Below are 27,993 nucleotides of genomic sequence, written 5' to 3'. Positions count from 1 at the left end.
GGAAGAAAAGACCTTACGTGAGGCAAAACTGGAAATGCAAAGTAAAAAGATGAGAAAGAGTACTAAAAGAGGTGTCTTGTTCCCAGACTCCTAGGGATCCAGCCAGGGCGGCAGACATCAGAGCCTGTAATGGGGACTGATGGGGTAACTGCGTAAAGGAGGAGGTTCGATTTTCATGGTGTAGGAGAAAACGCTGAGTGTCTACGAGCAACCTTTCACTGTTATTTATGGCTCTGGGTATAAATAAACAAGAAGAGGGCCTGGGAGGAGAGTCTGATGAGCAAGGGGAAGGTAGCCAAGGATGGAGTGAAATACAGGGTAAGTGTCTTCCTAAGCAATAATTACTGCTAATGTTTTTAAGTTTGCCTGTATTGATAGAGGGCTTATCTGTAATACAGAGCTGGAAGGCTCCAATTATTTCAGTGGCGTGTGTAGTTGGGCTTTGGAGATGAAGAGTGAAGGAACATCGAGAAGGTGAAAGGTTACCCAAGGGAATTTCAGTGGGTCTTTGCCTAGAGATACATAAAGGAGCGGCCACAGGAATAGTAGTTTGTGTTGTGCGGGGTCCAAATGTGGGGGGAGTAGAGTTGATGTAAGGAGAAAGGTTTTTTAAGTAAGTGCAGAGGAGGGCAGCAGCTTGCTGATGTGAAATGTCTGGAGAGGTCTTGATGGACCTGTCTAGAAAGTAAAGAAGTTCTTCAGGAGGGTAAAGGTGAGGGCTATTAAAAGAAGTTTGGAGGTGTAGGGAGACAGGAGATGTTGCCCAGTCTGTATGTAAGGCGGGACAGCTGTGTAGGTGCAGGAAGAAAGGGAAATGCGAAGCCAGCAATTGTTCACTAAGGAGGGATTAGAAACGGCTCGGAGAGGGTGAGTAAGATCGATAGTGTGGTGGAGATAGCTGGGGAGAGGTAGAGGGTGGCATAAAAATGGGAATGAGAAAAAGAGTGAGTATAAAAGTAAAGAATAGAACTTCATCAGGGTGAAAGTATTGGAGGGTGCCCTGCCAGCAAAGATCGTCTGTCCACTCTAAGACGGAGTTAAGAGTGGCGGTTTGGGGATAGCACCAGGAGATATCAGCTTGAGGGCTTGGAGAAACAATGTAAACCGGCAGTGTAAACAAGAGCAGGGCATTTACGAGTAGTTGAGAATGGTGAATAGGAGTATGACTAGACAGAAGTTAGTAGAGATGACGAGTTTTTGGGGCACAGTTCAAGTAGTGGGTAAAGCCCTGTTGCAAAAAGTAGGGTAAGCATGAATAGACTTAATAGAATGAAGGGATGTATTAGACTCATGAGGGTTATTACCGTTCTTCAGAAATGCGAGTGAGTTTAAGGGAAGTAGGGGAGAGTACTTGCGACTTCCAGGAGGAAGAAGAGAGATTAGGCTGGCTGTCCAATGCACACAGCTTCATTCTGGAACGGCGAACGCAGTCGGGAGGATCCTGCAGGTGGATGGTAGTTGGGGTACTATAGATGACTAAGTAGGGTCCGGTCCTTCGAGGTTGTAGAGTCTGAGGGGTCAGGTTCTTAACAAAAACTGATCGTCCAGCTAAGGGGTCTTCATATGGCTCGGAATCTGCAGTAGGCAAGAGAAGATTAGCAGCCTGGTGAATTTCCTGTCTAGCTTGCTGGAGGACTGGAAGATAGTCACCTAGAGGGCTGGTGTCTAGGACAAGGTTGGGGCAGAGCAAGAAAGTGTGTCCGTATAAAAGTTCAAATGGACTGTACCCTGTAGCATCTCGAGGACAGGCTCTAATTATGAGAAGGGCAAGAGGTAAAAGTACTGTCCACTCCTTTTTAAGTTGGAGGCTGATCTTGGTGAGGTGTGTCTTTAAAAGACCATTAGTCCATTCTACATTTCCTGAAGATTGAGGATGGTAAAGGGTATGAAGGTTCCACTGAATACCAAGAGCCTGAGAAACTGTTTGGGAGATTTGACTAGTAAAGGCTGGTCCGTTATAGAACTGTATAGAGGTGGGAAGGCCAAACCGAGGAATTATGTCTGACAGAAGGGAAGAAATGACTGTGGTGGCTTTCTCAGACCCTGTGGGAAAGGCCTCTACCCATCCAGTGAAAGTGTCTACCCAGACCAAGAGATATTTTAGTTTCCTGACTTGGGGCAAGTGACTAAAGTCAATTTGCCAGTCCTGGGCAGGGGCAAATCCCTGAGCTTGATGTGTAAGGAAGGGAGGGGGCCTGAACAATCCCTGAGGAGTAGTAGAATAGCAGATGGAACACTGAGAAGTGATTTTTCTTGAGGATAGAGTTCCACAATGGAAAGGAAATGAGAGGTTCTAAGAGGCAGGCTAGTGGCTTGTAATCTACATGGAAGAGGTTATGAAATGACTACAGAATAGAATGGGCCTGTGAGGCTGGAAGGAGATATTTTCCTTGATATAAGAAACATTTGCCTTGTGTAGGAAGAGATTGATAGGTGGGCGTTTTAGTGGGGGAGTAGGTAAGAGTGACCAATGAGAAGGAGAAAAACTGGCCATGAGGGACAGAAATTGGAAGCTAGCTGCTTCTTTAGCTACCTTATCAGCATAAGCATTGCCCTAAGCAGTAGGACCTGATGCCTTTTGATGGCCCTTGCAGTGAATGACTCCAGCTTCCTTTGGAAGTAAAGCGTCCCTGAGAAGAGTTTTTATTAAAGGGGCATTAACGATGGAGAACCCTTGCGTAGTGAAGAAACCTCTTTCAGCCCATATAACAGCATGGTGGTGCAGGATATGAAAGGCATATTTAGAGTCAGTATAAATATTGACACATAGTCCCTTTGCAAGAGTGAGGGCTCGAGTTAAGGCAATGAGTTCGGCTTGCTAAGAGGTAGTGGAGAGGGGCAGAGTGGTAGCCTCAATGATAGATGTGGAAGATACTATAGCATAGCCTGCCTTTGCTGGTGAGTGACGATTAGACCTGGTGGAACTGCCATCAATAAACCGAGTATGATCAGGGTGAGGAACAGAAAAGAAGGAAATATGGGGAAATGGAGTGAATGTTAGGTGGGTCAGAGAGATACAGTCTTGGGGGGTCAGGTTTGGTATCAGGAATAATGTGGAAGGCTGGATTGAAGTCCGGGCCAGGAACAATGGTAATTGTTGGAGACTTAACAAAGAGTGATTACAGCTGAAAGAGCCAGGGAGCAGAAAGTATATGCATCAGATGTGAGGAAGAAAATAGATTTTGGAAGTTATGAGAACTGTAGAGAGTGAGTTGAGTATAGCTGGTGATTTTGAGGGTCTCTAAAAGCATTAAAGCAGCAGCAGCCACTGCATGGAGACTTGATGGCCAGCCTAAAACAGGAAGGTCAAGTTGTTTGGACAGAAAGGCTACAGGGCACAGTTCAGCTCTTGTGTAAGAATTTTGACGTGTGTAATGAAAAAGGGTTGAGACGAGTTAGGGAGAGCTAGTGTGGGAGCAGCTTTAGGGCTGTTTTTTAAGGAATGGAAAGGGGAGTGGGGAAAGGATTTAGGATTTATGGGGGTCAGCTAGGTTTCTTTTGTGAGTTTATATAATGGTTTAGTCAGGATGGTAAAACTAGGTATCCAAAGGCAGAGTAGCTAACCATGCTCAGGAAGGAAAGGAGTTGTTGTTTTGTAGAAGGAGTTGGGGTTTGGGAGATTAGCCAGACATGATCAGCAGGGAGAGTTCGTGTGTTTTTATGAAGAATTATGCCAAGATACATATAGAATAAGGAAGAAATTTGGGCTTGACTGAAGTAATGAAGGCTGTCCATGAAGCCTTGCAGCAGTATAGCCCAGGTAATTTCCTGAGCCTGATGGGTGTCAGGATCAGTCCAAGTGAAAGCGAAGACAGGCTTGGATGAAGAGTGCAAAGGAATAGTAAAGGAAGCAAGTCTGAGATCCAGAACAGAATAATGGGTTGTGGAGGGGTTGTGGAGGGAGGTATCGAGGATAGGAGAGTATATGGGTTTGGCACCATGGGATGGATAAGCAAAATAATTTGGTTGATAAGGTGCAGATCCTGAACTAACTTGTAATACTTGTCCAGTTTTTGGACAGGTACAACGGGAGAATTGCAAGGAGAGTTTATAGCCTTTAAAAGGCCATGCTGTAACAAGTGAGTGATAACAGGCTTTAATCCTTTTAAAGCATGCTGTGGGATGGGATATTGGCATTGAGGAGCAGGGTAAGGGTGATTAGGATTTAATGGGATGGTAAGGGATGCATGATCTGTTGCCAAGGAGGGAGTAGAGGTGTCCCGTACTTTTGGACTATGGTGGGGAGATACAAGGGAAGGATGCCAAGGAGGCTTTGAACTGGGGAAAAGGGTGGCAATGAGGTGTGGCTGTAGCATAGGAATAGTCAGGGAAGCAGATAATTTAGTTAAAATGCCTAGACCTAATCAGGGAACTGGGCAGGTGGGGATAACTAAAAAGCAGTGCATAAAAGAATATTGTCCAAGTTGGCACCAGAGTTGGGGAGTTTAGAAGCCTGGCCATCAATACCCACAACAGTTATGGAGACAAAGGAAACAGGCCTTTGAAAGGAAGGTAATGTGGAGTTGCTAGCCTCTGTGTTGATTAAGAAGGGGATGGACTTGCCTCTACCGTAAGAGTTACCGAAAGCGTCTGTGATGGTCCAGGAGGCTTCCAAGGCAATCGGGCAGCGTCAGTCTTCAGCCGCTAAGCCGAGAATATCTGGAAAGGATTTAGTCAGAAAGTCTTGGGCCAGAGTTCCAGTGGCTCTGGGAGTGGCAGCCGGGTGAGTTGGACAGTCCGATTTCCAGTGGGGTCCCACACAGATGGGACATGGCTTAGGAGGAATCCCAGGCTGCGGGCATTCCTTGGCCCAGTGGCCAGATTTCTGGCACTCGAAGTAAGATCCTGGGGGAGGAAGTCCTGAAGGAATGCCTGACTGCTGTGGCTTAGGCATTTTGAAGTTCTTGTGTGCTGGAGATGTGGCTGGGGTTTCTCTCACAGTGGAGGCAAGCAATTGCAACTCAGAAATATGTTGCTACTAGGTTGCCTCTACTGTATTATTGTACACCTTGAAGGCGAGGTTAAGTCCTGTTGTGGGGTTTGAGGGCTGGAATTTAATTTTTGGAGCTTTATTTAATGTTGGGAGTGGACTGGGTAATAAAATGCATGCTGAGAATAAGACGGCCTTCTGACCCTTCAGGGTCTAGGGCTGTAAAGCGTCTAAGGGTTGTTGCCAAATGGGCCATGAACTGGGCTAGGTTTTTGTCTTTACCTTGGATAGTTTCTTTAAGTTTGTCATAATTAACAGTTTTGTAAGCTGCCTTTTTAAGCCCTTCAACTAGGCAGGAAATCATGTAATCTTGCCTAGCTATACCTGGGGAATCTGCCTGATAGTTCCATTGGGGAGCCTCTTGGGGAACTGCTCTAATGCCTTCCTGGAGGTCTGGCTCGTGGAGCCGGCGGTTGTCAGCATGAGATTGGGCCAGAGAAAAAACTTTTTCCCGTTCATCTGGGGAGACGGTAGAAGTCAGCATGACATTTAAATCACTCCAGGTTAAATTGTAGGACAGAGTTAGATATCGGAATTCCTGTATATATTTAGTGGGGTCTGATGAGAAAGAGCCTAAACACTGACTTATCTGAGAGAGGTCTGATAGAGAAAGAGGAACATGTACCCTGACTATGCCTTCAGCTCCAGCCACCTCTCTAAGAGGAAATTGTTGGGTAGATGGGGAAGAGCTAGTCACGGAATGAAACTGTAAGCCGGACTGGGTGTGAGGAGGGGAGGTGATAGAAGGATTATAAGGTGGAGGAGCGGAGGCTGAGGAAGAATTGGGACCTGGCTCAGCCTGGCGAGGAGCAGCCTGGGGAGCAGGGGAGAGGTCAGATGGGTCTGTAGAAAATGAAGATTGTAAAGACTCAGTGACGCTTGGGGTTGGGACTGGGGACAGGCGGGAGGAGAAGAAGGAGGACTTGGGAGGAATTGCATTGCAAACAGAGACTAGGGAGGGAACAAAGTGTGAAAAATGCCTGGATGTAATGCACCTCAGACCATTTGCCCATTTTTCGACAACCATTATCTAGGTCTTGTAGGATGGAGAAATCAAAAGTGCCCTTTTCTGGCCATTTAGAGCCATTATCAAGTTTGTATTAGGACCAAGTGGTGTTGCAGAAGAAAATAAGGTGTTTAGATTTTAGGTCAGGTGTGAGTTGAAGAGGTTTTAGGTTTTTGAGAACACAGGCTAAAGGAGAAGAGGGAGAAATGGAGGGTGGAAGGTTGCCCATAGTGAAGGAGGCAAGCCCAGAAAAAATAAAGGGTGGAGACATGAAGAGAAAGCGTGGGGGGTGCTTGCCCCCCAGGTAAGTGGTGCTTGCCGCTAAGGGTGAAGGATCAAGGCAGGCATCCCCACAGTGATCAGACACCTCTGAAACGTGGGTGAATAATCAAGCAGGCGTCCCCACAGTGATTAAACACCAAGGGAAGACTGTCTTCCGGAGTCCGTGACCGGCGCCGGAGTCTTGGGTTCATGGATAAAACACATCTCCTCTGTCTCTACCAGAAAAGGAAAGAAAGTGAAATTAAAAGAAGGGAGAGATTGAAGGGTGGTGCCAAGATAGAAAGGAGAAAGAGATTGAGGGATAGTGAGAGAGGTTGGAGAAGAGAGTAAAAAGTGGCCACTTACCTGATTTATAATTGGTGAGATGTTCCTTGGGCTGGTTGGTCTGAGGACCCGAGGTCGTAGGTGGATCTTTCTGATGGAGCAAAGAGCAGGAGGACGGGGTATTGATCTCCCAAGGGAGGTCCCCTGATCCGAGTCACAGCACCAAATGTCACGGGCATCCGTGTGAAGAGACCACCAAACAGGCTTTGTGTGAGCAATAAAGCTGTTTATTTCACCTGGGTGCAGGCGGGCTGAGTCTGGGCTGAGTCTGAAAAGAGAGTCAGTGAAGGGAGATAGGGGTGGGGCCGTTTCATAGGATTTGGGTGGGTAGTGGAAAATTACAGTCAAAGGGGGTTTTTCTCTTGCAGGCAGGTGTGAGGGTCACAAGGTGCTCAGTGGGGGAGCTTCTGAGCCAGGAGAAGGAATTTCACAAGGTTAATCACTCAGTTAAGATGGGGCAGGAACAAATCACAATGGTGGAATGTCATCAATTAAGGCAGAAACTGGCCATTTTCACTTCTTCTGTGATTCTTCACTTGCTTCAGTCCATCTGGATGTATACGTGCAGGTCACAGGGGATATGATGGCTTAGCTTGGGCTCAGAGGCCTGACAGGAGGATCACCCACACTCTGGAAGATCAAGGCTGCAGTGAGCTATGATCACACCACTGCACTCCAGCCTGGGTGACAGAGCAAGACCCTGTCTTTAAAAAAAAGAAAAAAGAAAAAAGAAAGAAAAGCAATGTTGTCCAAAGGGACAGGGAAAGGTGAGGAGGCTGAATCTTGACCATGTCTAGAAAGAACATCCGGTTTCAGGCACTTCCTGCTCACAGACAGAACAAGGGGAAGTGTGGCTTGATACGGGGCTCACCAGGGGGCTAGCAGAGCCACGGGTTGAATATCTTTTTCCAGAATCTTGATGATGAAAATGATTTAGAGGGTAGAGTGGGAAGATCTCAGAGGTAAGGCACTAAGCCTAAAAACAAACAGGAATTTGAGAAGAGGTTGGAATAATAAATACCCAATTCAAACACAGAAAGGAGAAGTAGATATTGCAAAGATTTAGAAAGTAGAAAAGAGAGGACAGGCTGGGTGCGGTGACTCACGCCTATAATCTTAGCACTTTGGGAGGCCATGGTGGGCAGATCACTTGTGGTCAGGACCAGCCTGGCCAACGTGGTGAAACCCTGTCTCTACTAAAAATACAAAAATTAGCTGGGTGTGGTGGCATGCATCTATAGTCCTAGCTACTTGGGAGGCTGAGGCGGGAGAATCGCTTGAACCCAGGAGGCAGAGGTTGCAGTGAACTGAGATCACGTCACTGCACTCCAGCCTGGTGAACAAAGCAAGACTCAGTCTCAAAAAAAAAAAAAGAGAGAGAGCACAAATTCAGATGTAGTTATAGATATGCAAATTAACTGGTTGATCTGAACGACACAGTTAATAAGGTAGCATTAATAGATGTATGTCATGCCTGTAGTGCCAGCTACTTAGAGGGTCGAGGGCAGGAGGATGGCTTGAGCCCAGGAGTTCAAGGCTGCAGTGAGCTATGATGTACTGCACTCCTGCACTCCAGCCTGGGCAACAGAGCAAGATCCTGTCTTTAAAAAAAAAAAAAGATGAATAGGCTGTGTGCGGTGGCTCACGCCTGTAATCCCAGCACTTTGGGAGGTCAAGGCGGATGGATCACTTGAGGCTAGGAGTTTGAGACCAGCTCAACACGGCGAAACCCCGTCTCCACTAAAAATACAAAAGTTAGCCAGGCGTGGTGGCACATGCCTGTAAGTAATCCCAGCTACTTGGGAGGCTGAGGCACTAGAATGGCTTGAGCTTGGGAGGCAGAGGTTTCAGTGAGCCGAGATTGCACCACTGCACTCCAGCCTGGGCAAAGAGCGACACTCTGTCTCAAAAAAAAAAAAAGAATAAAACATAGCTTTTTAAGCACTAAAACACATTTCACAAATACCATTCCAGTTTCATGCCACAGAAAGGCAGAAATGATACATACCACATCCCTGATTAAGGTAAAATCAGAAATGATAGATTAAGGTAAAATCAGAAAATACTGAAAATATAACTAAAAGTGCCTAATTCTTGAAAATTGAAAATGTAGAACAAATAGTCAATACATAGTATAATGACATACTGTATTTTACAGTAATAATAATAATACATAACAAAAACTGACACTGATTGAGAATTTACTCTGGGCTAGACATGGTTCTAAGTGATTAGCATGTGTTCACTCACTGACTCTTCATAGAAATCCTATGAAGAAGGTATTCTAGCCCCATTTTGCAGATGAAGAAACTGAAGCACATGGAAGTTATGTAACCAGGCTGGGTGCAGTGGCTCATGTCTATAATCCCAGCACTTTGTGGGGCTGAGGTGGGAGGATCACTTGAAGCTAGGAGTTCAAGACCAGCAATATAGCAAGACCTCATCTCTACAAAAAAATTTAAAATTCATACCACTGCACTCCAGCCGGGGCAACAAAACAAGACTCTGTCTTTAAAAAAAAAAAAAAAAAAAAAAAAAAAAAGGCCGGCGCGGTGTCTCACGCCTGTAATCCCAGCGCTTTGGGAGGCCGAGGCGAGCAGATCACCTGAGATCGGGAGTTCGAGACCAGCCTGACCAACATGGAGAAACCCCATCTCTACTAAAAATACTTTTTAGCCCGGCATAGTGGCACATGCCTGTAATCCCAGCTACTCAGGAGGCTGAGGCTGAGGCGGGAGAATAGCTTGAACCTGGGAGGTGGAGGTTGTGGTGAGCTGAGATCGTGCCATTGCACTCCAGCCTGGGCAACAAGAGCTGAACTCCGTCTCAAAAAAAAAAAAAAAAACGGAGGAAGAGAAGAGAATATAGCTTTTTAAACACTAAAATACATTCCACAAAAACCATTAAGCATTTTTAGTTGTCTAGGGTGGTACACACCTGTACTTTCAGCTACTCAGGAGGCTAAGGCAGGGGGATCACTTGAGCCCAGGAGGTCGAGGCTGCAGTTATGCCACTGCACTCCAGCCTGGGCAGCAGAGCGAGACCCTGTCCCAAAAAAAAAAAAAAAAGTTATGTGATTATACACCAATAGACATGCAAATTAACTGGTTGATCTGAACGACACAGCTAATAAGGTAGCATTAATAGATGTATGTCATGCCTGTAGTGCCAGCTACTTGGAGGGTCGAGGGTATTTACAACAGAGACTATGTCTGTTGGGATGCTTTGAGCTACAAATAATAGAGATCGCAACTTCAGGGCAGGGTAATCAGAAGGTCAGCCGCATGGTTAAAGACCGAGTGATTTTGTCTCATATCACTGGATTCCCGCAAGGCTGAACTGAACTGTTGTCAGGTTCCTCTTTGCTGCTCTGAAGCTTCTCCTCACTTCCCCTTTTCCCAGTGAGGAGTGAGGCTCCCTTGCCTAATGTGTTTCGCTTCCCTGGTATCTACAACTACAATTTGTTGGACTTCCTGCTGGACTCTTACAATTGAAGCAATAAATTCCTCACTTATTCATTTACTCATTAAAATATATAAACTCCAGATAAACTTGAGAGGCTGAGGCAAGAGGATCTCTTGCGCCCAGGAGGTCAATGCCTCCTGAGCTACGATCGCACTACTGCACTGCACTCTGGTAACAGGGTAAGACCCTGTCTCTTTAAAGAAAAAAAAAGTATCTCTCTGTCTTTTTTTTTTTTTTTTTTTTTTCCTCTCTTCTTGAGATGGAATTTCACTCTTGTTGCCCAGGCTGGAGTGCAATGGCGAGGTCTCAGCTCACTGCACCGCTGCCCACCAGGTTCAAGCGATTCTCCTGCCTCAGTCTCCCAAGTAGCTGGGATTACAGGCGCCTGTCACCATGCCTGACTAATTTTTGTATTTTTAGTAGAGACAGGATTTCACCATGTTGGCCAAGCTGGTCTTGAACTCCTGACCTCAAGTGATCTGCCCACCTCGGCCTCCCAAAATGCTGGGATTACAGGCATGAGCCACCACGCCCAGCTTGCCCTATCTCTCTTTCTCTCTCTCTCTCCATATATGTATATCTCTATATGTATAGATATAGAGAGAGAGAAAATGTGTGTGTGTATATATATCTATATATATAAAATGTGTATGTATATATAATGTGTATGTGTGTATATACATAGAAAGAGAGAGAGAAACAAGTATGTACCAGGCATCAGGGACCTACAAATAAGCAAAACACACAAGGTCCCTTCCCTCACAGAGCTGATTTTCTTTCTTTCTTTCTTTCTCTCTTTCCTTCTTTTACTTTTTAGTAGAGGTGGGTCTCACTAGGTTGCTCAGGCTAGTCTTGAACTCCTGGGCTTAAGTGCCTCAGCCTCTGAGAGTGCTGGGATTACAGGCATAAGCCACAGTGACGGGCCCAAACACAAATCTTTCTTTCTTTCTTTCTTCCTTTCTTTCTCTTTCTTTCTTTCTTTTCTTCCTTTTCTCTCTTTCTTTCTTCTTTTTTTTTTCCGAGGCAGAGTCTCGCTCTGTCACCCAAGCTGGAGTGCTGTGGCGCGATCTCGGCTCACTGCAACCTCCACCTCCTGGGCTCAAATGATTCTCATGCCTCAGACTCCCAAGTAGCTGGGATTACAGGCACACACCACTATGCCTGCTTAATTTTTTTTTATTTCTCGTAGAAACAGGGCCTCACTGTGTTGCCCAGCTGGTCTCAAACTCCTGGCCTCAAGCATTCCTCCCTCCTCAGCCTCCCAAAGTTCTGGGATTACAGGCATGAGCCATCACACCCGGCCTCGCTTGTCTTTTTTTCTTTCAGAGAATTTGTTTCTCATAATTGCAACCATAGTGGATTTATCGTTTGATGTGATTGTTGTCTGAGTATTGCCTATTTCATTAAAAAACTCTTTGATATTAGATCTCACACTATTTGATTCGCGAAGTTGCATGATGGTTTAAGGGAGAAGGAAAAGCGTTCATTCGCACAGCGAAAGTCATTTCTACCCATTCGTCCAGGCCCTGGGCAACTGAACAGTGAGCATTTCCTAGCTCTTGAGTCCTTTCCTGAAACACCCAGCTCCACCCCAGCCTTGCTAAATTATCTGCTCTGTCTCAACTCTGGGACAAAAGCCAGAAAAACGGTAGCAGCAGTTTAGATTGGCCATGACGACTTTCAGCTTTACTAATACAAGCCTCCCTTGTGAGGATCTTAGAGTCACATTCTACCCCCATCCGCACCCCCTGGCAAATGCTTCAGACTTCTTTCAAGATGGGGATTAACTAATAACCGCATGGGGAAGAGAAGCCAAGATTGAGAGACAGATCAGGCTCCTGGCCCAACACCATTACTGTTGCCGCTGGGAACTGCTGAGAGACTGTTTTCTCCAATAAACTGGAGACCTGATTCCAATCCTCCCTTCATTCCCTAAGACGGTCAATTAAGATCAAGGATATAAAAGTACTTTGTAAAATCTGAACGTGCAACCCATGTGATTGCATCTGAATTTGTATGTTTCGAGTTACAGTTCAGGTTTCAAGCTCCAGTTAGAAATCTTTTAGGGACTGAGGCTGGGCATGATGGCTCACGCCTATAATCCCAGCAGTTTGGGAGGCCGAGGCAGGCAGATCACCTGAGGTCAGCAGTTCAAGACCAGCCTGGCCAACATGCGTGAAACCCCATCTCTACTAAAAATACAAAAATAGCCAGGAGTGGTGGCGTGAGCCTGTAATCCCAGCTACTTGGGAGGCTGAGACAGGAGAATCGCTTGAACCCAAGAGGCGGAGGTTGCAGTGAGCAAGATTGCACCACTGTACTCCAGCCTGGGTGACAGAGCGAGACTCCATTTCAAAAAAAACAAATAAAATAAATCTTTTAGGGACAAGAGATTTTCCTACCAGGTAGAGCAGCAGGGATGTTGACCCCAAGAGCCCATGCTCAGGACCCAGGTCCCACCCTGCTGGAAGGAGCTTGCACTGCCAAGAGAAGTGTGTGTTGCCATCACTCAGGCACTGTGAAGGCACAAAAAATGCCTTGTGCAGATGCCACTGAAGCCAAAGCTGTCCAAACATTTCCTCTGTACCACAAGGGGAAGACCTCCATAAACAGAGTTAAGGGACAAGCTGTCCGATTAGGAGAAAACACATGTATGTAGCAGAAAAAAAAAGTATGCAGATATATAAAGAAGCACAGTAACTCATGAAGGAAAATAAGCAGCCGGGCGCACAGTGGCTCACGACTGCAATCCCAGCACTTAGGGAGGCCGAGGCAAGTGGGTCACTTGAGGTCAGGAATTCGTAACCAGCTTGGCCAACATAGTGAAACTCCTTCTCTACTAAAAATACAAAAAGCCGGGTGTGGTGGCATGCGCCTGTAGTCCCAGCTACTCAAGAGGCTGAGGTAGGAGAATCGTTTGATCCCAGGAGGCAGAGGTTGCGGTGAGCTGAGATCGTGCCACTGCACTCCAGCCTGGGCGACAGAGCGAGACTCCATCTCAAAAAAAAAAAAAAAAAGGCAAGGCATAGGAGCAGATCATTTTTAGAAGATGAATTATAACTAGTCAATAAATACATACAATGATAAAAATATAAATTAAAATTTTAAAAAGCCATGTAATACCATTTATTTATTTCCCATCATGTTGGCAAAAAGAAATAAGAATTTGAGCTTGATAATATTGAGTGCTCCAGCGCAGCCAACATGGTGAAACCCCATCTCTACTAAAACTACAAAAACTACCCAGGCGTGATTGTGCACAGCTGAAATCCCAACCCAGGAGTCGGAGGTTGCAAGATTGCGACCAAGATTGCGCCACTGCACTCCAGCCTGGCAGCCTGGGCAACAGAATGAGATTCTGTCTCAAAAAAAAAATTTAAAAAAAGATTGCTGGAGAAGATTTGGAGAAACTATATTCTCATACAGTGCTGTATGGAGTGCAAATTCATGGAACTTTTGTTTACAGCGCCAAAGCTGAGGACAAAACTGATTAATACAAAGCCCTACATTCTAAAGCGAGTCGCAGACACACCCTTTAGGATTCCTAGTGAGAGAACAGGTCCATCCTGCTAATTTCCACCCTCCTCACCCACCTCAATGAAACAGAAAACTGTGGTGGTTCCTCACCTACTCCCACGGAGGTGCCCCACACCTCAAAGCAAGTGAGGACGTTGCTTCAAAAGAAGCCCTGACCAGCCTGGGCAACATACTGAGACCCCATTTCTACTAAAATTTAAAAGTGAAAATTAGCCAGGCGTGGTGGCACACACCTATAATCCCAGCTACTTGGAAGGCTGAGGCGGGAGGACCGCTTGAGCCCAGGAGTTCGAGGCTGCAGTGAGCTGCGATTGCGCCTCTGAACTCCAGCCTGAGTGACAAAGACCTTGTCTCAAAAACAAACAAATAATACAACAACAACAACAATTAAAAGAAGAAGAAGCCCTTGTGGAGACTGGAGGCAGCTCTCCTGGGCTGCAGGAACTGGAAGGCTCAGATGAAGGCTGGCAAGAGGTTCTTAGGAGAACCCAATGCAGGCCCCTGAGTGTGGCACCCACCAGTGCTGTCATCCAACCCAGAGGATTCCGGAAGAAGGAAGAGAAGGTCCAGAGCAGCCCAAAGGGGCCAGACAGGGAGAGAGAGGAGGGTATGTCCTTTTGGATAGGTGAGAAAAATGAGACCCCTAGGCCTAGTGAATGCCAACAAAATGAGCAGGCTCTAGTGTTGTGGCAGCCCCTGCCCTAAACACCTGCCTACCTTGGCAAAGGGATGGGCAGTGAGAGGCTGCCGAGAGTGGAACCCCCTGGGGCAGGGGTGGGGAGGAAGGACTGAGGGGTTTTCATAAGAGGCCAGCCAGAAAGCATCTGCCTACACCACCTCAGAAGAAGCCAGCACCTCCCAGGAGAGCACATGACAGGTGTCACAGATCGTAGACACACCAATCATATGTCACCCTTTTCCTCTGATTAACCTTGACCTTGAAGGAGCCAGCAGAGAGGAGTAGGGAGGGTTCCTTCACCACTTTAGGTCACTTTTTTTTTTTTTTTTTGAGACGGAGTCTCGCTCTGTCGCCCAGGCTAGAGTGCAGTGGCCGAATCTCAGCTCACTGCAAGCTCCGCCTCCCGGGTTTACGCCATTCTCCTGCCTCAGCCTCCCGAGTAACTGGGACTACAGGCGCCCACCACCTCGCCTGGCTAGTTTTTTGTATTTTTTTAGTAGAGACGGGGTTTCACCGTGTTAGCCAGGATGGTCTTGATCTCCGGACCTCGTGATCCGCCCGTCTCGGCCTCCCAAAGTGCTGGGATTACAGGCTTGAGCCACCGCGCCCAGCCACTTTTTTTTTATTTACTTTTTTTTTTTAATACTGGGTCTCCTTCTGTTGCCCAGGCTGGCATGTAGTGGCACGATCATAGCTCACTGCAGCCTCCAACTACTGGACTCAAGCAATCCTCCTGCCTCAGCCTCCTGAGTAGCTGGGATCCCAGGCATGCACCACCACATCCAGCTATTTTTTTTTTTTTCCTGGTGAGATGGGGGTCTCACTATGACTGGTCACAAACCCCTGGGCTCAAATGCTCTTCCCATCTCGGCCTCCCAAAGTGCTGGGATTGCAGGCGTGAGCCACCGTGCTCCACCAGGTCTCTTTAAATTGGATGTGATATTAACTTTGGAACCATGCTGGGCTTTTCTTCATATCTGAAAATGAGACTCTCAAAGTACAAAGCTATCCTCCCACCTCAGCCTCCCAAGTAGCTGGGACTACAGGCATGAACCACCATGCCTGGCTAATTTTTTTTTGAGATGGAGTCTTGCTCTGTCACCCAGGCTGGAGTGCAGTGACACAATCTCTGCTCACTGCAGCTTCTGCCTCCTGGTTCAAGTGATTCTCCTGCCTCAGCCTCCTGAGGAGCTGGGATTACAGGTGCACACCACCACGCCCAGGTAATTGTTGTACTTTTAGTAGAGATGGGGTTTCACCATGTTGACTAGGCTGGTCTCGACCTCCTGACCTCGGGTGATCCGCCTGCCTCGGCCTCCCAAAGTGCTGAGATTACAGGCATGACTCATCGTGCCTGGCCAAAAAAATTTTTTTAATTAAATTTTTAAAATAAAAATAAAATAAGTTCATATCCTTTGCAGGGACATGGATGAAGCTGGAAACCATCATTCTCAGCAAACACAAAAACAGAAAATCAAACACTGCATGTTCTCACTTATGAGTGGGAGTTGAACAATGAGAACACACGGACACAGGGAGGGGAACATCACACACCAGGGCCTGTTGTGGGGTGTGGGGCATAGGGGAGGGATAGCATTAGGAAACATACCTAATGTAAATGACGGGTTGATGGGTGCAGCAAACCACCATGGCACATGTATACCTATGTAACAAACCTGCACATTCTGCACATGTACCCCAACTTAAAGTATAATTAAAAAAAAGAATTATATCTCAATAAAGCTGTTATTTTTAAAAAATAAAAATAAAAGGACAAGATACACTCTGTGTACTAACATGCAGGGCTCTCCTGACTGCACAGCTGAATGAAAAAGCATGTTGCAATCTGGGATAGCATGTGATACTTATGCAGAGTATGACATCATTTGTACAAAAAAAAAATTATATATTTTCTGTGGGATATATCTATATACAGGAAGCCTTGGAAAACTACTCACGGCAGGGTGTGGTGGCTCACACCTGTAATCCCAGCACTTTGGCAAGTCGAGGTGGGCGGATCACCTGAGGTCAGGAGTTCGAGACTAGTCTGGCCAACATGGCGAAATTCCGTCTATACTAAAAGTACAAAAATGAGCCAAGTGTGGTGGCACGTGCCTATAATCCCAGCTACTCAGCAGGCTGAGGCAGGAGAATCACTTGAACCTGGGAGGCAGAGGTTGCAGTGAGCTGAGATTATACCACTGCACTCCAGCCTGGATGACAGAGCAAGACTGTCTCAAAAAAAAAAAAAAAAAAAAAAGCTACTCACTAAACTGACAATATTACTTCTGATGAGGAAGAAAAAGAAATAATCAGCATTGGGTGTGGGGTCAAAGGAAACCTTTCCCTTATCTGTAAGATATGATTAAGTACAGATGTGCCTTGTTTTATTACAGTTCACTTTATTGCTTTTCAAAGATACTGCATTTTCTACAAATTGAAGGTCTGTGGCAACCCTCCGTCAAGCGAATCTATCGGTGCCATTTTTTCAACAGCACATGCTCACTGTACTTCTCTTTGTCAGATTTTGCTAATTCTCACGATATTTCAAGCTTTTCATCATTCTTCTGTCTGTGATGGTGATCTGTGATCAGTGATCTTTGAAGTTACTATTTTAATTGTTTTGGGGTACCAAACCTCAACCATAAAAGATGGCGAACATAATGGATAAGTGTGTGTGTTCTGACTGCTCCACTAATCGGTGGTTCCTGTTCTCTCTCCCAATCCTTGTGCCTCTTTATTCTCTTAATATTGAAATTAGTACAATGAGTAACTCTACAATGTCCTCTAAGTGTTCAAGTGAAAGGAAGAGTCATGTTAAATCAAAGGCTACAAATTATTAAGCTTAGTGAGGAAGGTGTGTCAAAAGCTGAGATAGAGGCTGGGCGTGGTGGCTCACGCCTGTAATCCCAGCACTTTGGGAGGCCAAGTCGGGTGGATCACCTGAGGTCAGAAGTTTAAGACCATCCTGGCCAACATGGTGAAACCCTGTCTTTACTAAAAATATAAAAATTAGCAGGATGTGGTGGTGGGTGCCTGTAATCCCAGCTACTCAGGAGGCTGAGGCAGGAGTATCGCTTGAACCCAGGAGGCGGAGGTTGCAGTGAGCCAAGATCGTACCACTGCACTCCAGCCTGGGTGACAGAGCGAGACTCCGTCTCAAAAAAAAAAAAAAAAAAAGGCTGACAGATAGACTGAAGGCTAGGCCTTTTGCACCAGTTAGCCAAATTGTGAATGCAAAGGAAAAGTTATTGAAGGAAGTTTAAAGTGCTACTCCAAGGCTTGGCTCAGCCAATAATTTCAGTACTTTGGGAGGCCAAGGTGGGAGTATCACTTGAGTCCAGGAGTTTGAGACCAGCCTAAACAACATAGCGAGACCCTGTCTCTAAAAAATGTATTAAAAATTTAAAAATTAGCTGGCATGGTGGTGCACACCTGCAGTCCAGTACTCAGGTGGCTGAGGTGGGAGGATCATTTGAGCCCAGGATGTCCAGGCTGCAATGAGCCATGATCGCACCACTACACTCCAGCCTGGACAACAGAATGAAATCTTGTCTCAAAAAAAAAAAAAAAAAAGGTGTTACTCTAGTGAACATGAATAATAAGAAAGTGAAACAGCCTAACTGCTATTATGAAGGAAGTTTTGAGTGCTCTGGATAGATCAAACCAGCTACAACATTCCCTTAAGCCATAAGCCTAATCCAGAGCAAGGTCCGAATGCTCTTCAGTTCTATGAAGGCTGAGAGAGGTGAGGAAGCTACAGAAGAAAAGCTGGAAGTCAGCAGAGGTGGAAGTCAGCAGGATTCATGAGGTTTAAGGAAAGAAGCAATCTCCACCACATAAAAGTACAAAGTGAAGCAGCAAGTACAGATGGAGAAGGCACAACAAGTTCTCCAGAAGATCTCTGATGAAGGTGGCTACATTCAACAACAGGTTTTTAATGTAGATGAGACGGCCTTCGATGGAAGAAGATGCCATCTAGGACTTTCAGAGAAGTCAATGCCTGGCTTCAAAGCTTCAAAGGACAGGCTGACTCTCTTGTTAGAGGCTAATGCCGCTGGTAGGACTTCAAGTTGTAGTCATTGCTCATTTACCATCCAGAAAATCCCAGGGCCCTGAAGAATGATGCTAAATCCACCCTTCTGTGCTCTAGAAATGGAGCAAAGCTGGGGAGACAGCACGTCTGTTTACAGCATGGTTGACTAAGTGGATTTTTTGTTTGTTTGTTTTTTGAGATGGAATCTCGCTCTGTTCCACGCTGGAGTACAGTGGCGCAATCTTGGTTCATTGCAACCTCTGCCTCCCATATACAAGTGATCCTCCTGCCTCAGCCTCCCAAGTAGCTGGAATTACAGGCGCCCACCACTACACTTGGCTAATTTTTTTTTGTATTTTTAATAGAGATGGGGTTTCAACATGTTGGCCAGGTTGGTCTCGAACTCCTGACCTCAGGTGATCCACCCGCCTCGGCCTCCCAAAGTGCTGGGATTACAGGAGTGAGCCACCACGCCCGGCCAAAGACTGAGTGTTTTAAGCCCACTCTGGAGACCTACTGCTCAGAAAAATAGATTTATTTCCAAAGTTTGCTGCTCATTAACAATCCACCTGGTTACCCAAGAAATCTCTGATGGAGATGTTCACGGAGATTAGTGTTGCTTCCACGCCTGCAAACACAACATCCATTCTGCAGTCCATGGACCAAGGAGTAATTTCAACTTTCAAGTCTTATTATTTCAGAAATACATTTCATGGCCGGGCGTGGTGGCTCACGCCTGTAATCCCAGCACTTTGGGAGGCCGAGGTGGGTGGATCACCTGAGGTAAGGATTTCAAGATCAACCTGGCCAACATGGTGAAACCCCATCTCTATTAAAAATACAAAAAATTAGCCAAGCGTGGTGGTGGACGCCTGTAATCCCAGCAACTTGGGAGACTGGGGCAGGAGAATTGCTTGAACCTGAGAAGTCAACGTTGCAGTGAGCTGAGATCACACCACTGCACTCCAGTCTGGGTGACAGAGCAAGACTCTGTCTCGAAAGAAAGAAAGAAAGAAAGATAGAAAGAAAGAAAGAAAGAAAGAAAGAAAGAAAGAAAGAAAGAAAGAAAGAAAGAAAGAAAGAAAGAAAGAAAGAAAGAAAGAAAGAAAGAAAGAAAGAAAGAAAGAAAGAAAGAAATGCATTTCATAAGGCTATAGCTGCCATAGATAGTAATTCCTCTGATGGATCTAGGCAAAGTCAATTAAAAACCTTTTCTGGATAACTTGCAAGTTATTCAGAAAATCTAGCTAAGATCATTGATGAAGGTGGATACACGTTACAACAGATTTCCCATGTAGACAAAACAGCCTTCTATTGGAAGAAGATGCCATCTAGGACTTTCATAGCTAGAGAGAAGTCAATGCCTGGCTTCAAAGCTTTAAAGGGCAGGCTGACTCTCTTGTTAGGGACTCATGCTGCTGGTGACTTTTAAGTTGTAGCTAATGCTCATTTACCATTCCAAAAATCCTAGACCCCTTAAGAATTATGCTAAATGTACTATGCCTGTCTTTATAAATGGAACAACAAAGCCTGGATGACAACATATCTGTTTATAACATAGTTGACTGAATATTTTAAGCCCACTGTTGAGAACTACTGTTCAAAAGGAAATTTCTTTCTTTTTTCTTTCTTTCTTTCTCCATTGCCCAGGCAGAGTGCAGTGGCATGATCATAGCTCACTGAAGCCTCAACCTCCTAGGCTCAAGCAATCCTCCTGCTTCAGCTTCCCGAGTAACTGGAACTACAGGTTTGTGCCACCATGCCTGACTAATTTTTTTTTATTTTTGTAGAGACAGGGTCTTGCTATGTTACCCAGGCTGCTCTCAAACTCCTGGGCTCAAGTGATCCTCCCTCCTCAGCCTCCTGAAGTGCTGAGATTACAGATGCAAGCCACCACATCTGGTCAAAAAGATTCCTTTCAAAATATTACTGCTAATTGACAAGGCACCTGGTTATCCAAGAGCTCTGATGGAGATGTACCAAGAGATGAATGTTGTTTTAATGCCTGCTGATATGGTTTGGCTCTGTGTTCCCACCCAAATCTCATGTCAGGTTGTGACCCTCAGTGTTGGAGGAGGGGCCTGGTGGGAGGTGATTGGATCATGGGGGCAGTTTCTAATGGTTTAGCATCATCCCCCTTGTTTAAAAATGTGTAGCACCTCTCCCACCTCCCGCCAGCCATGTGAAGATGTGCCTGCTTCCCCTTCACGTTCCACCATGATTGTAAGTTTCCTGAGGCCTTCCCAGAAGCAGAAGCCTGTACAGTCCACTATTAAATCTCTTCTCTTTATAAATTACCCAGTCTCAAGTATGTCTTCACAGTAGTGTGAGAATGGACTAATAACACAACATCTATTCTGCAGCCCATGGATCTAGGAGTCATTTTGCCTTTCAATTCTTTTTTTTTTTTTTTTTTTTTTGAGACGGACTTTTGTTCTTGTCACCCAGGCTGGCATGCAATGGTGCAGTCTCGGCTCACTGAACCACCTCCTGGGTTCAAGCAATTATTTTCCCTCAGCCTCCTGAGTAGCCAGGATTAGAGGCACCAGTCACCATGCCCAGCTCATTTTTGTATCTTTAGTAGAGACGGAGTTTCACCGTGTTGGCCAGGCTGGTCTCGAACTCCTGAGCTTAGATGATCCATCTGCCTCGGCCTCCCAGTGTGCTGGGATTATAGGCATGAGCCTCCGTGCCCAGCCTCCTTGTTGTCTTCTTTTAATAAATTATTTATTTATTTATTTATTTATTTATTTATTTATTTATTTGAGATAGAGTCTCATTCTGTCACCCAGGCTGGAGTGCAATGGCATGATCTCAGCTCAGTGCAACCTCCGCCTCCTGGTTTCAAGTGATTCTCCTGCCTCAGCCTCCCAAGTAGCTGGGATTAGAGATGCCCACCACCATGCCCAGTTAATTTTTGTACTTTTAGTAGACATGGAGTTTTGCCATGTTGGCCAGGCTTGTCTTGAACTCCTGACCTCAGGTGATCCACATACCTTGGCCTCCCAAAGTGCGGGGATTACAGACGTGAACCACAGTACCTGGCCTAAGAAATTCTTTTAAGAAATTGCCACTGCCACCCCGACCTTCAGCAGCCACCATCCTCATCAGTCAGTAGCCATCAACATTGAGGCAAGACCCTCCACCAGCAAAAATACTATGACTCATTGAAGGCTCAGATGATCCTTAGCATTTTTAGCAATAAAGTATTTTTAGACTGGGCACAGTGGCTCACACCTGTAATCTCAACACTTTGAGAGGCTGAGGCAGGTGAATCACTTTCACCCAGGCATTTGATACCAGACTGGGCAACATGGTGAAATCCCATCTCTGCTAAACTTACAAAAAATTAGCCCGGCATGGTGGCGTGTGCCTGTAATTCCAGCTACTTGGGAGGCTGAGGTGGGAGGATCACCTGAAACTGGGAGGTCGAGGCTGCAGAAATCACACCACTGTACTCTAGCCTGGGTGATGCAGTGAAACACTGTCTCAAAAATAAATAATTTGAAGAACTCACATTTTTGAGGGTCTGAAGGCCTATACAAATGGCCAGCACCAATGCAAAACTTTGTGGACATCTCTTATTTCAGCTTGAAAATTCATGCAGATTCTGTACTCTATGTTTGTTTTAACAGGAACATGACATCTTGATTTTTTTTTTTTTTTTTTTTTCTTTTGAGATGGAGTCTCGCTCTGTCGCCCAGGCTGGAGTGCAGTGGCCGGATCTCAGCTCACTGCAAGCTCCGCCTCCCGGATTTACGCCATTCTCCTGCCTCAGCCTCCCGAGTAGCTGGGACTACAGGCGCCCGCCACCTTGCCCGGCTAGTTTTTTGTATTTTTTAGTAGAGACGGGGTTTCACTGTGTCAGCCAGGATGGTCTCGATCTCCTGACCTCGTGATCCGCCTGTCTCGGCCTCCCAAAGTGCTGGGATTACAGGCTTGAGCCACCGCGCCCGGCCGACATCTTGATTTTTACTTTTGGTTAAATTACACAACTTTCTCACCACCACCAGTATCAAAAAGAAGAATCTTGGCATAAAGTTGATACTCCAAGATGCGTCATGCTCCTGTGGACCGGGGTCCTTTGTAGTCAGACTGTCATGCAGCCAGGGGATGCGTGAACCCAGTATAAGAGGCAACCTAGTGGGGCTCTCATTGTTGTGAGATCTAGGGTTGTGAAGATCAGTGAGATTCTGAATAGAGAGCTATTGATACATAATAAGGTCTCAATAAATTTTCTTTCTTTTTTTTCCTTTGAGACAGGGTCTTATTCTGCAGCAGGATAATTTAGGAATCCGAGAGACTGAGGGGTTGAAGAGGATACTTATGATTTATTACTTAGTGCACCAGCCCAGTCAGATTAACATCCAAAAAGACTGAGCCCTGAACAAAGAGTCCGATTACCTTTTAAGCATTTTGTGGGGCAGGGGGAGATCTGTGCAGGGGGAAGCATATTACAGAAGCAAGAAACAAAGACAGTTATTCAATTGAGACATGCATTACATCATTTCGTACTTTTCAAGGAAAAACATGTTTTACGACTTGAGTTTATCTGCGTAGTGACCTTGCAGCTGCACAGCTAGAGAAACAGGGTCTTCACAATGCTGGGGAAAGGGAGAGATAAGGCTCACCAGCCACAGAAAAACAGGCAGTTAATTTTTAAAGGACTCCAGCTCTTTCTCTTCCTCAGGGGGAGTTGGGTTTTCTTACATACAACTGAGTTTTTGCTCACACATTCTTTAATTTCTTTTAATTCCTGTTACAACTCTGTCACCCAGACTGAAATGCAGTGGCCCGATCTCAGCTCATCACGACCTTCACCCCCCGGGTTCAAGTGATTCTCCTACCTCAGCCTCCTGAGTAACTGGGATTACAGGCATGTGCCACCATGCCTGGCTAATTTTTGAATTTTTAGTAGAGACGGGGTTTCACCATGTTGGCCAGACTGGTCTCGAACTCCTGACCTCAGGTGATCCACCTGCCTCAACCTCCTGAAGTGCTGGGATTACAGGCATGAGCCACTGCGCCCGGCAACAATAAATGTTCTTGCTTGCAGTTTTATCATGGCCTTGGCAGGTTCAAGTTTGCTATTATGCTGCCTAAAGATGTCAGGAAGCACAGGAAACGTCTTGGCAGTCAGTTACTGGGGGTTTCCAGCATTCCCGTGGAGAGGAGGGACTCGCAGACGGGATGCTGGTGCTTTAGAACACATGTGCTGCAGAAACTCCCTTCTCTGTTCACATTTCACCATCCTGCATCCCCAGGGAGACCCTGCCTGGGTCAGGCAGCCCCACCTGACAAGGACCACCTGGATTAGGCAACGTTTCCCACAAGGCCCACCTCACACAGTCAGCCATGGCCATTTCCTTCCATGCACGCAGCTCAAGCTGGGGCAACTATATGCAGAAACAACCTGTGGCAGCTTCGAAAGAAAGTCTCCTGATATAATTCCAACAAAAGGGAGCATACAGTACTCAGCTCTGCAGGGGTCCCGGAAAGCACAGGAGTGTTTGGAATGGTGGCTTTGGCCGCAGGAGAAGCCACAACAGCCTTCCCTCCGTCCCTCCCACACACAACAGCAGCCTTGCAACACAGTCTGATGACCTTCCCCATCTTCCCTCACATGGGCATCTTCCCTCCTAAAATCTCTGCCCATTTAATCCTATCTTGGCATCTGCTTCTCAGAGTACCTATTTCCTCAGAAGGAGGCTTTGGGGTCTCAGATACCACCATCCCTCCCCAGACACCCATGGCCTGTGTGTAGACGATTCAATGCCATGGGCCACACATGCTGGAGAAGCTGCTGGGAGATCCAGAGAAGAGAGTAACTGATTCTTCCTGGAGGCCTAGAAGGTCAAGAGAGGACAGGAAATGGCGGTGTTGCAGGAGAGCCATGAAGGATAAGTGGGATGGAACCGACATTCCTAAAAAAGAAGTGCAGGGGCCAGGACCGGCAGCTCACGCCTGTAATCCCAGCACTTTGGGAGGCTGAGGCGGGCAGATCATTTGAGGTCAGGAGTTCGAGACCAGCCTGGCCAACATGGCAAAACCCTGCCTCTACTAAAAATGAAAATAAAAGTGAAAAAAGTAACCTGGCGTGGTGCTGGGTGCCTGTAACCCTAGCTACTGGAGAGTCTGAGGCAGGGGAATCACTTGAACCTGGGAGGCGGAGGGTGCAGTGAGCTGAGATCGTGCCATTGCACCCCACCCTGGGCAACAGAGCAAGACTCCATCTCAAAAAAAAAAAAAAAAAAAAAAAAAAGGAGGTACAGAGACCCCAGCAGTTCAGCATGGCCAGAGTGTAGACATGCACGGGTGGTGGTCCAAGGTGAGGCTGGACACAGCCCACAGCCCAGTCCACAGTGTGAGGAGCAACATGGGAGACCACAGGTCCCTCCCTCACAGTCCTTAGCCTGGGCAGTGACATAGAGTTCAGTGACAGTCAATGGACAGCCTTTCCCCAACACTAGGATCCCAAAGGGCTTTTGTTATGTGGGGTTTATCTTTCAATATTTGCCCTGTTAGATATTAAAACAGAGAGTTTTTCTTTTTAAGATGAAGCTGGGGCCAGGCGCGGCAGTTCACACCTGTAATCTTAGTACTTTGGGAGGCCAAGGCGGGCGGATCACCTGAGGTCAGGAGTTCGAAACCAGGCTGGCCAACATAGTGAAACCCCCATCCCTACCAGAAATTCAAAAATCAGCCAGGCATAGTGGCACCCACCTATAGTCCCAGCTACTCGGGAGGCTGAGGCAGGAGAATCACTTGAACCTGGGAGGCAGAAGTTGCGGTGAGCCGAGATCACGCCACTGCACTCCAGCCTGGGTGACACAGCGAGACTCCGTCTCAAAAAATAATAATAAAATAAAAGATGAAGCTGGGCTGGGCTCAGTGGCTCACACCTGTAATCCCAACACTTTGGGAAGCTGAGATGGGAGGATCGCTTGAGGCCAGGAGCTCGAGACCAGCATGGACAATACAGTGAGACCTCATCTCTACCAAAATACAAAAAATAAATAGTCAGGCATGGTGGTGGGTGCCTGCCATCCTAGCTACTCAGGAGGCTGGAGTGGGAGGATCATGTGAGTCCAGGAGATCAAGGCTGCAGTGAGCCACGATCACACCATTGCACTCTAGCCTGTGCGACAGAGCAAGACCTTATCTCAAAAAAAAAAAATTGTTTTTTAATTAAAAACAGATGAGGCTGGAAGGCCAGCCTGTAATCCTAGCACTTTGGGAGGCCAAGATGGGTGGATCACCTGAGGTCAGGAGTTCGAGACCAGCCTGGCCAACATGGTGGAACCCCCATCTCTACTAAAAATACAAAAATTAGCTGGGCATGGTGGCAGGTGCCTTTAATCCCAGCTACTCCGGAGGCTGAGGCAGGAGAATCCCTTGAACCTAGAAGACGGAGGTTGCAGTGATCACACCACTGTACTCCAGCCTGGGCAACAGAACAAGACTCTGTCTCAAACAAAACAAACAAACAAACAAACAAAAACATGGTGGCTGGGCACGGTGGTTCACGCCTGTAATCTCAGCACTTTGGGAGGCCGAGGCGGGTGGATCATGAGGTCAAGAGATTGAGACCATCCTGACCAACATGGTGAAACCCCGTCTCTATTAAAAATATAAAAATTAGCTGGGCATGGTGGCGGGCGCCTGTAGTCCCAGCTATTCGAGAGGCTGAGGCAGGAGAATCGCCTGAACCCAGGAGGCAGAGGTTGCAGTGAGCCGAGATCACGCCACTGCACTCCAGCCTGTCTTTTTGAGACTCCGTCTCAAAAAATAATAATAAAATAAAAGATGAAGCTGGGCTGGGCTCAGAGCAAGACGCCGTCTCAAAAAACAAAACAAACAAACAAGAAAAACATGGCAGAACAGCTCAAATGCTAAGCCAAAGACTGGGGCCTTTATCCTACAGGCAAGAGGGAGCTGTTGACAGTTTTGAGCAACTGAGTCTGTGACCACATTTGCATTTTTAGAAACATTACCAAGTCAAGATTGAAGGCTAGAGGGCAATTAGGAGGCCTTGCAGTAAGTCATTTGTCTTTTCACGCGGATTTAATGAGGAAGGAGTCAGAATATAATAGTTTTATTAATGGTATTGAATTTTACAACCAAATAATCCCTTTACTATATTGTTTTATTTTCTAACATAAAAGAGCTTCTACCATTAATCCTCTCTTCTGTCTCCTGAAGCCAGGGCTCCACAGGCCTTCCTCTGGGAGACACACCCAGGTGTGCCGCCTTCCCCTGCCAGATCCTCAGGCCTTTCTTACCCAACTCACAACCTCCCTTTCACCCTTAGTCCCATACCCACCATCTCCTGAGAAAACCCCCGCAATGGGCTGCCCGGGCCCCAGGCCCTTCCACCTATCCCACCAGCACACCCTCCCTGTGAGAATGAGTGACCCCAGGCCAGCGTCTTCCCTCAGGAGAGAAGACTGTCTGGATCCCCAAAGGCCTCTCCCTCCAGGGAAGAGGGACTCTCACTCTGGCCTCAGTGGTTACTCCAGAGCCCAAGAAATGCCTGCGCGCTAAAACCAAAGAAGGTGTGAACCAGCAAGTAAGTGGGGAGTGGCCAGTTCTGGGACATCTAGTGGGGGCCCTTCTCTTCCCCATGAGCAGCAGGGACCAGTGTGACCTTGGCATGGGGCTCTTTCTCTTAACTGGCTTCCTCAACGTTCAAGACGCTCGATAAACATATCCCAGAGTCAAAGCAAGTTAAGTCGAAGGTTGTTTATTTGCCTAGAAACGGCTCTGGCAGTTTTCCAATGTCTTCTTTTTGTTGTTTTTCTGGTTTTTGTTGCGATAGGGTCTCGCTGTGTTGCCCAGGCTGGTCTCAAACTCCAGGCCTCAAATGATCCTCTTGCCTCAATCTCCCAAAGTGTTGGGATTACAGGCATGAGTGCCCAGCCCTTAAATGTCTCTGCGTTGGTTTATGTTTATTTGTTTCCTTCCACTCCTGGTGCAAACCTTACATGTTTTTGACAGGGGAAACATATTTTTGGACCTATGCCTCTCCTCGATCTACACTGAGAGTGAAGAGCCCAGTGGGATGTGCACTAGGTCAGGGCTTCCCCCAGCGTCAGCCCCTGTGGCCAGCAGCGTCACCTGGGAACCTGCCAGAAATGCACATTTTTGGCAGGGCATGGTGGCTCACACCTGTAATCCCAGCACTTGGAAGGCCAAGGCAGGAGAATCACTTGAGGCCAAGAGTTCAAGATCAGCCTGGGCAACATAATGAGACACCATTTCTACAAAAACTAAATTTAAAAAAAAAAAAAAAATGGGCATTTTCGGCCAGGCGAAGTGGCTCATGCCTGTAATTCCAGCACTTTGGCAGGCCAAGGCGGGTGAATCCTTGAGGTCAGAAGTTCGAAATCAGCTTGGCCAACATGGTGAACCCCTACTAAAAATAAAAAATAAAAATAAATAGCCAGGTGTGGTGGCAGGCGTCTGTAGTCCCAGCTACTTGAGAGACTGAGGCATGAGAATTGCTTGAACCCTGGAGGCAGAGGTTACAGTGAGCCGAGATGGCACCACTGCACTCTAGCTTTGGGTGAAAGAGCAAGACTCCGTCTCAAAAAAAGAAAGAAAGAAAGAAAGAAAGAAAGAAAGAAAGAAAGAAAGAAAGAAAGAAAGAAAGAAAGAAAGAAAGAAAGAGAAAG

General features: G+C 46.5%; 1 protein-coding gene and 1 long non-coding RNA gene across 50 annotated transcripts in view; one reads left to right on the top strand and one right to left on the bottom strand.

Moving 5' to 3' along the window:
- The window catches only part of TRIM72 (tripartite motif containing 72), a 70,652-nt gene that overhangs the window by 30,566 nt on the left and 12,093 nt on the right, over positions 1 to 27,993 (bottom strand). For 7 of the 49 annotated variants that reach the window (XM_077985971.1, XM_077985973.1, XM_077985951.1 and 4 more), the window contains one exon: positions 27,047 to 27,553. The exons of 1 other annotated variant lie outside the window; for it this stretch is intronic. Coding sequence is in view for 3 of the 48 variants with exons in the window: in XM_077985978.1 (XP_077842104.1) it covers positions 24,010 to 24,165 (156 nt within the window). In the remaining 45 variants the exon portion in view is untranslated. Of the gene's footprint in view, positions 1 to 17,182; positions 17,252 to 19,053; positions 19,123 to 22,630; positions 24,166 to 25,151; positions 25,236 to 27,046; positions 27,875 to 27,993 lie in introns of those variants that run through there. 41 more of the 49 variants (XM_077985975.1, XM_077985970.1, XM_077985958.1 and 38 more) reach the window with 18 other exon arrangements.
- LOC144338003 (uncharacterized) lies at positions 31 to 27,500 on the top strand. Its single transcript, XR_013411709.1, has 2 exons — positions 31 to 318; positions 26,034 to 27,500. It is a non-coding gene; the product is annotated as an uncharacterized LOC144338003 (long non-coding RNA).

This window comes from Macaca mulatta, chromosome 20, assembly GCF_049350105.2.
Source record: "Macaca mulatta isolate MMU2019108-1 chromosome 20, T2T-MMU8v2.0, whole genome shotgun sequence".
NCBI lineage: Eukaryota > Metazoa > Chordata > Mammalia > Primates > Cercopithecidae > Macaca > Macaca mulatta.
The sequence above is the reverse complement of the archived record's forward strand: the minus strand, read 5'-3'. Positions and strand labels throughout refer to the sequence as shown.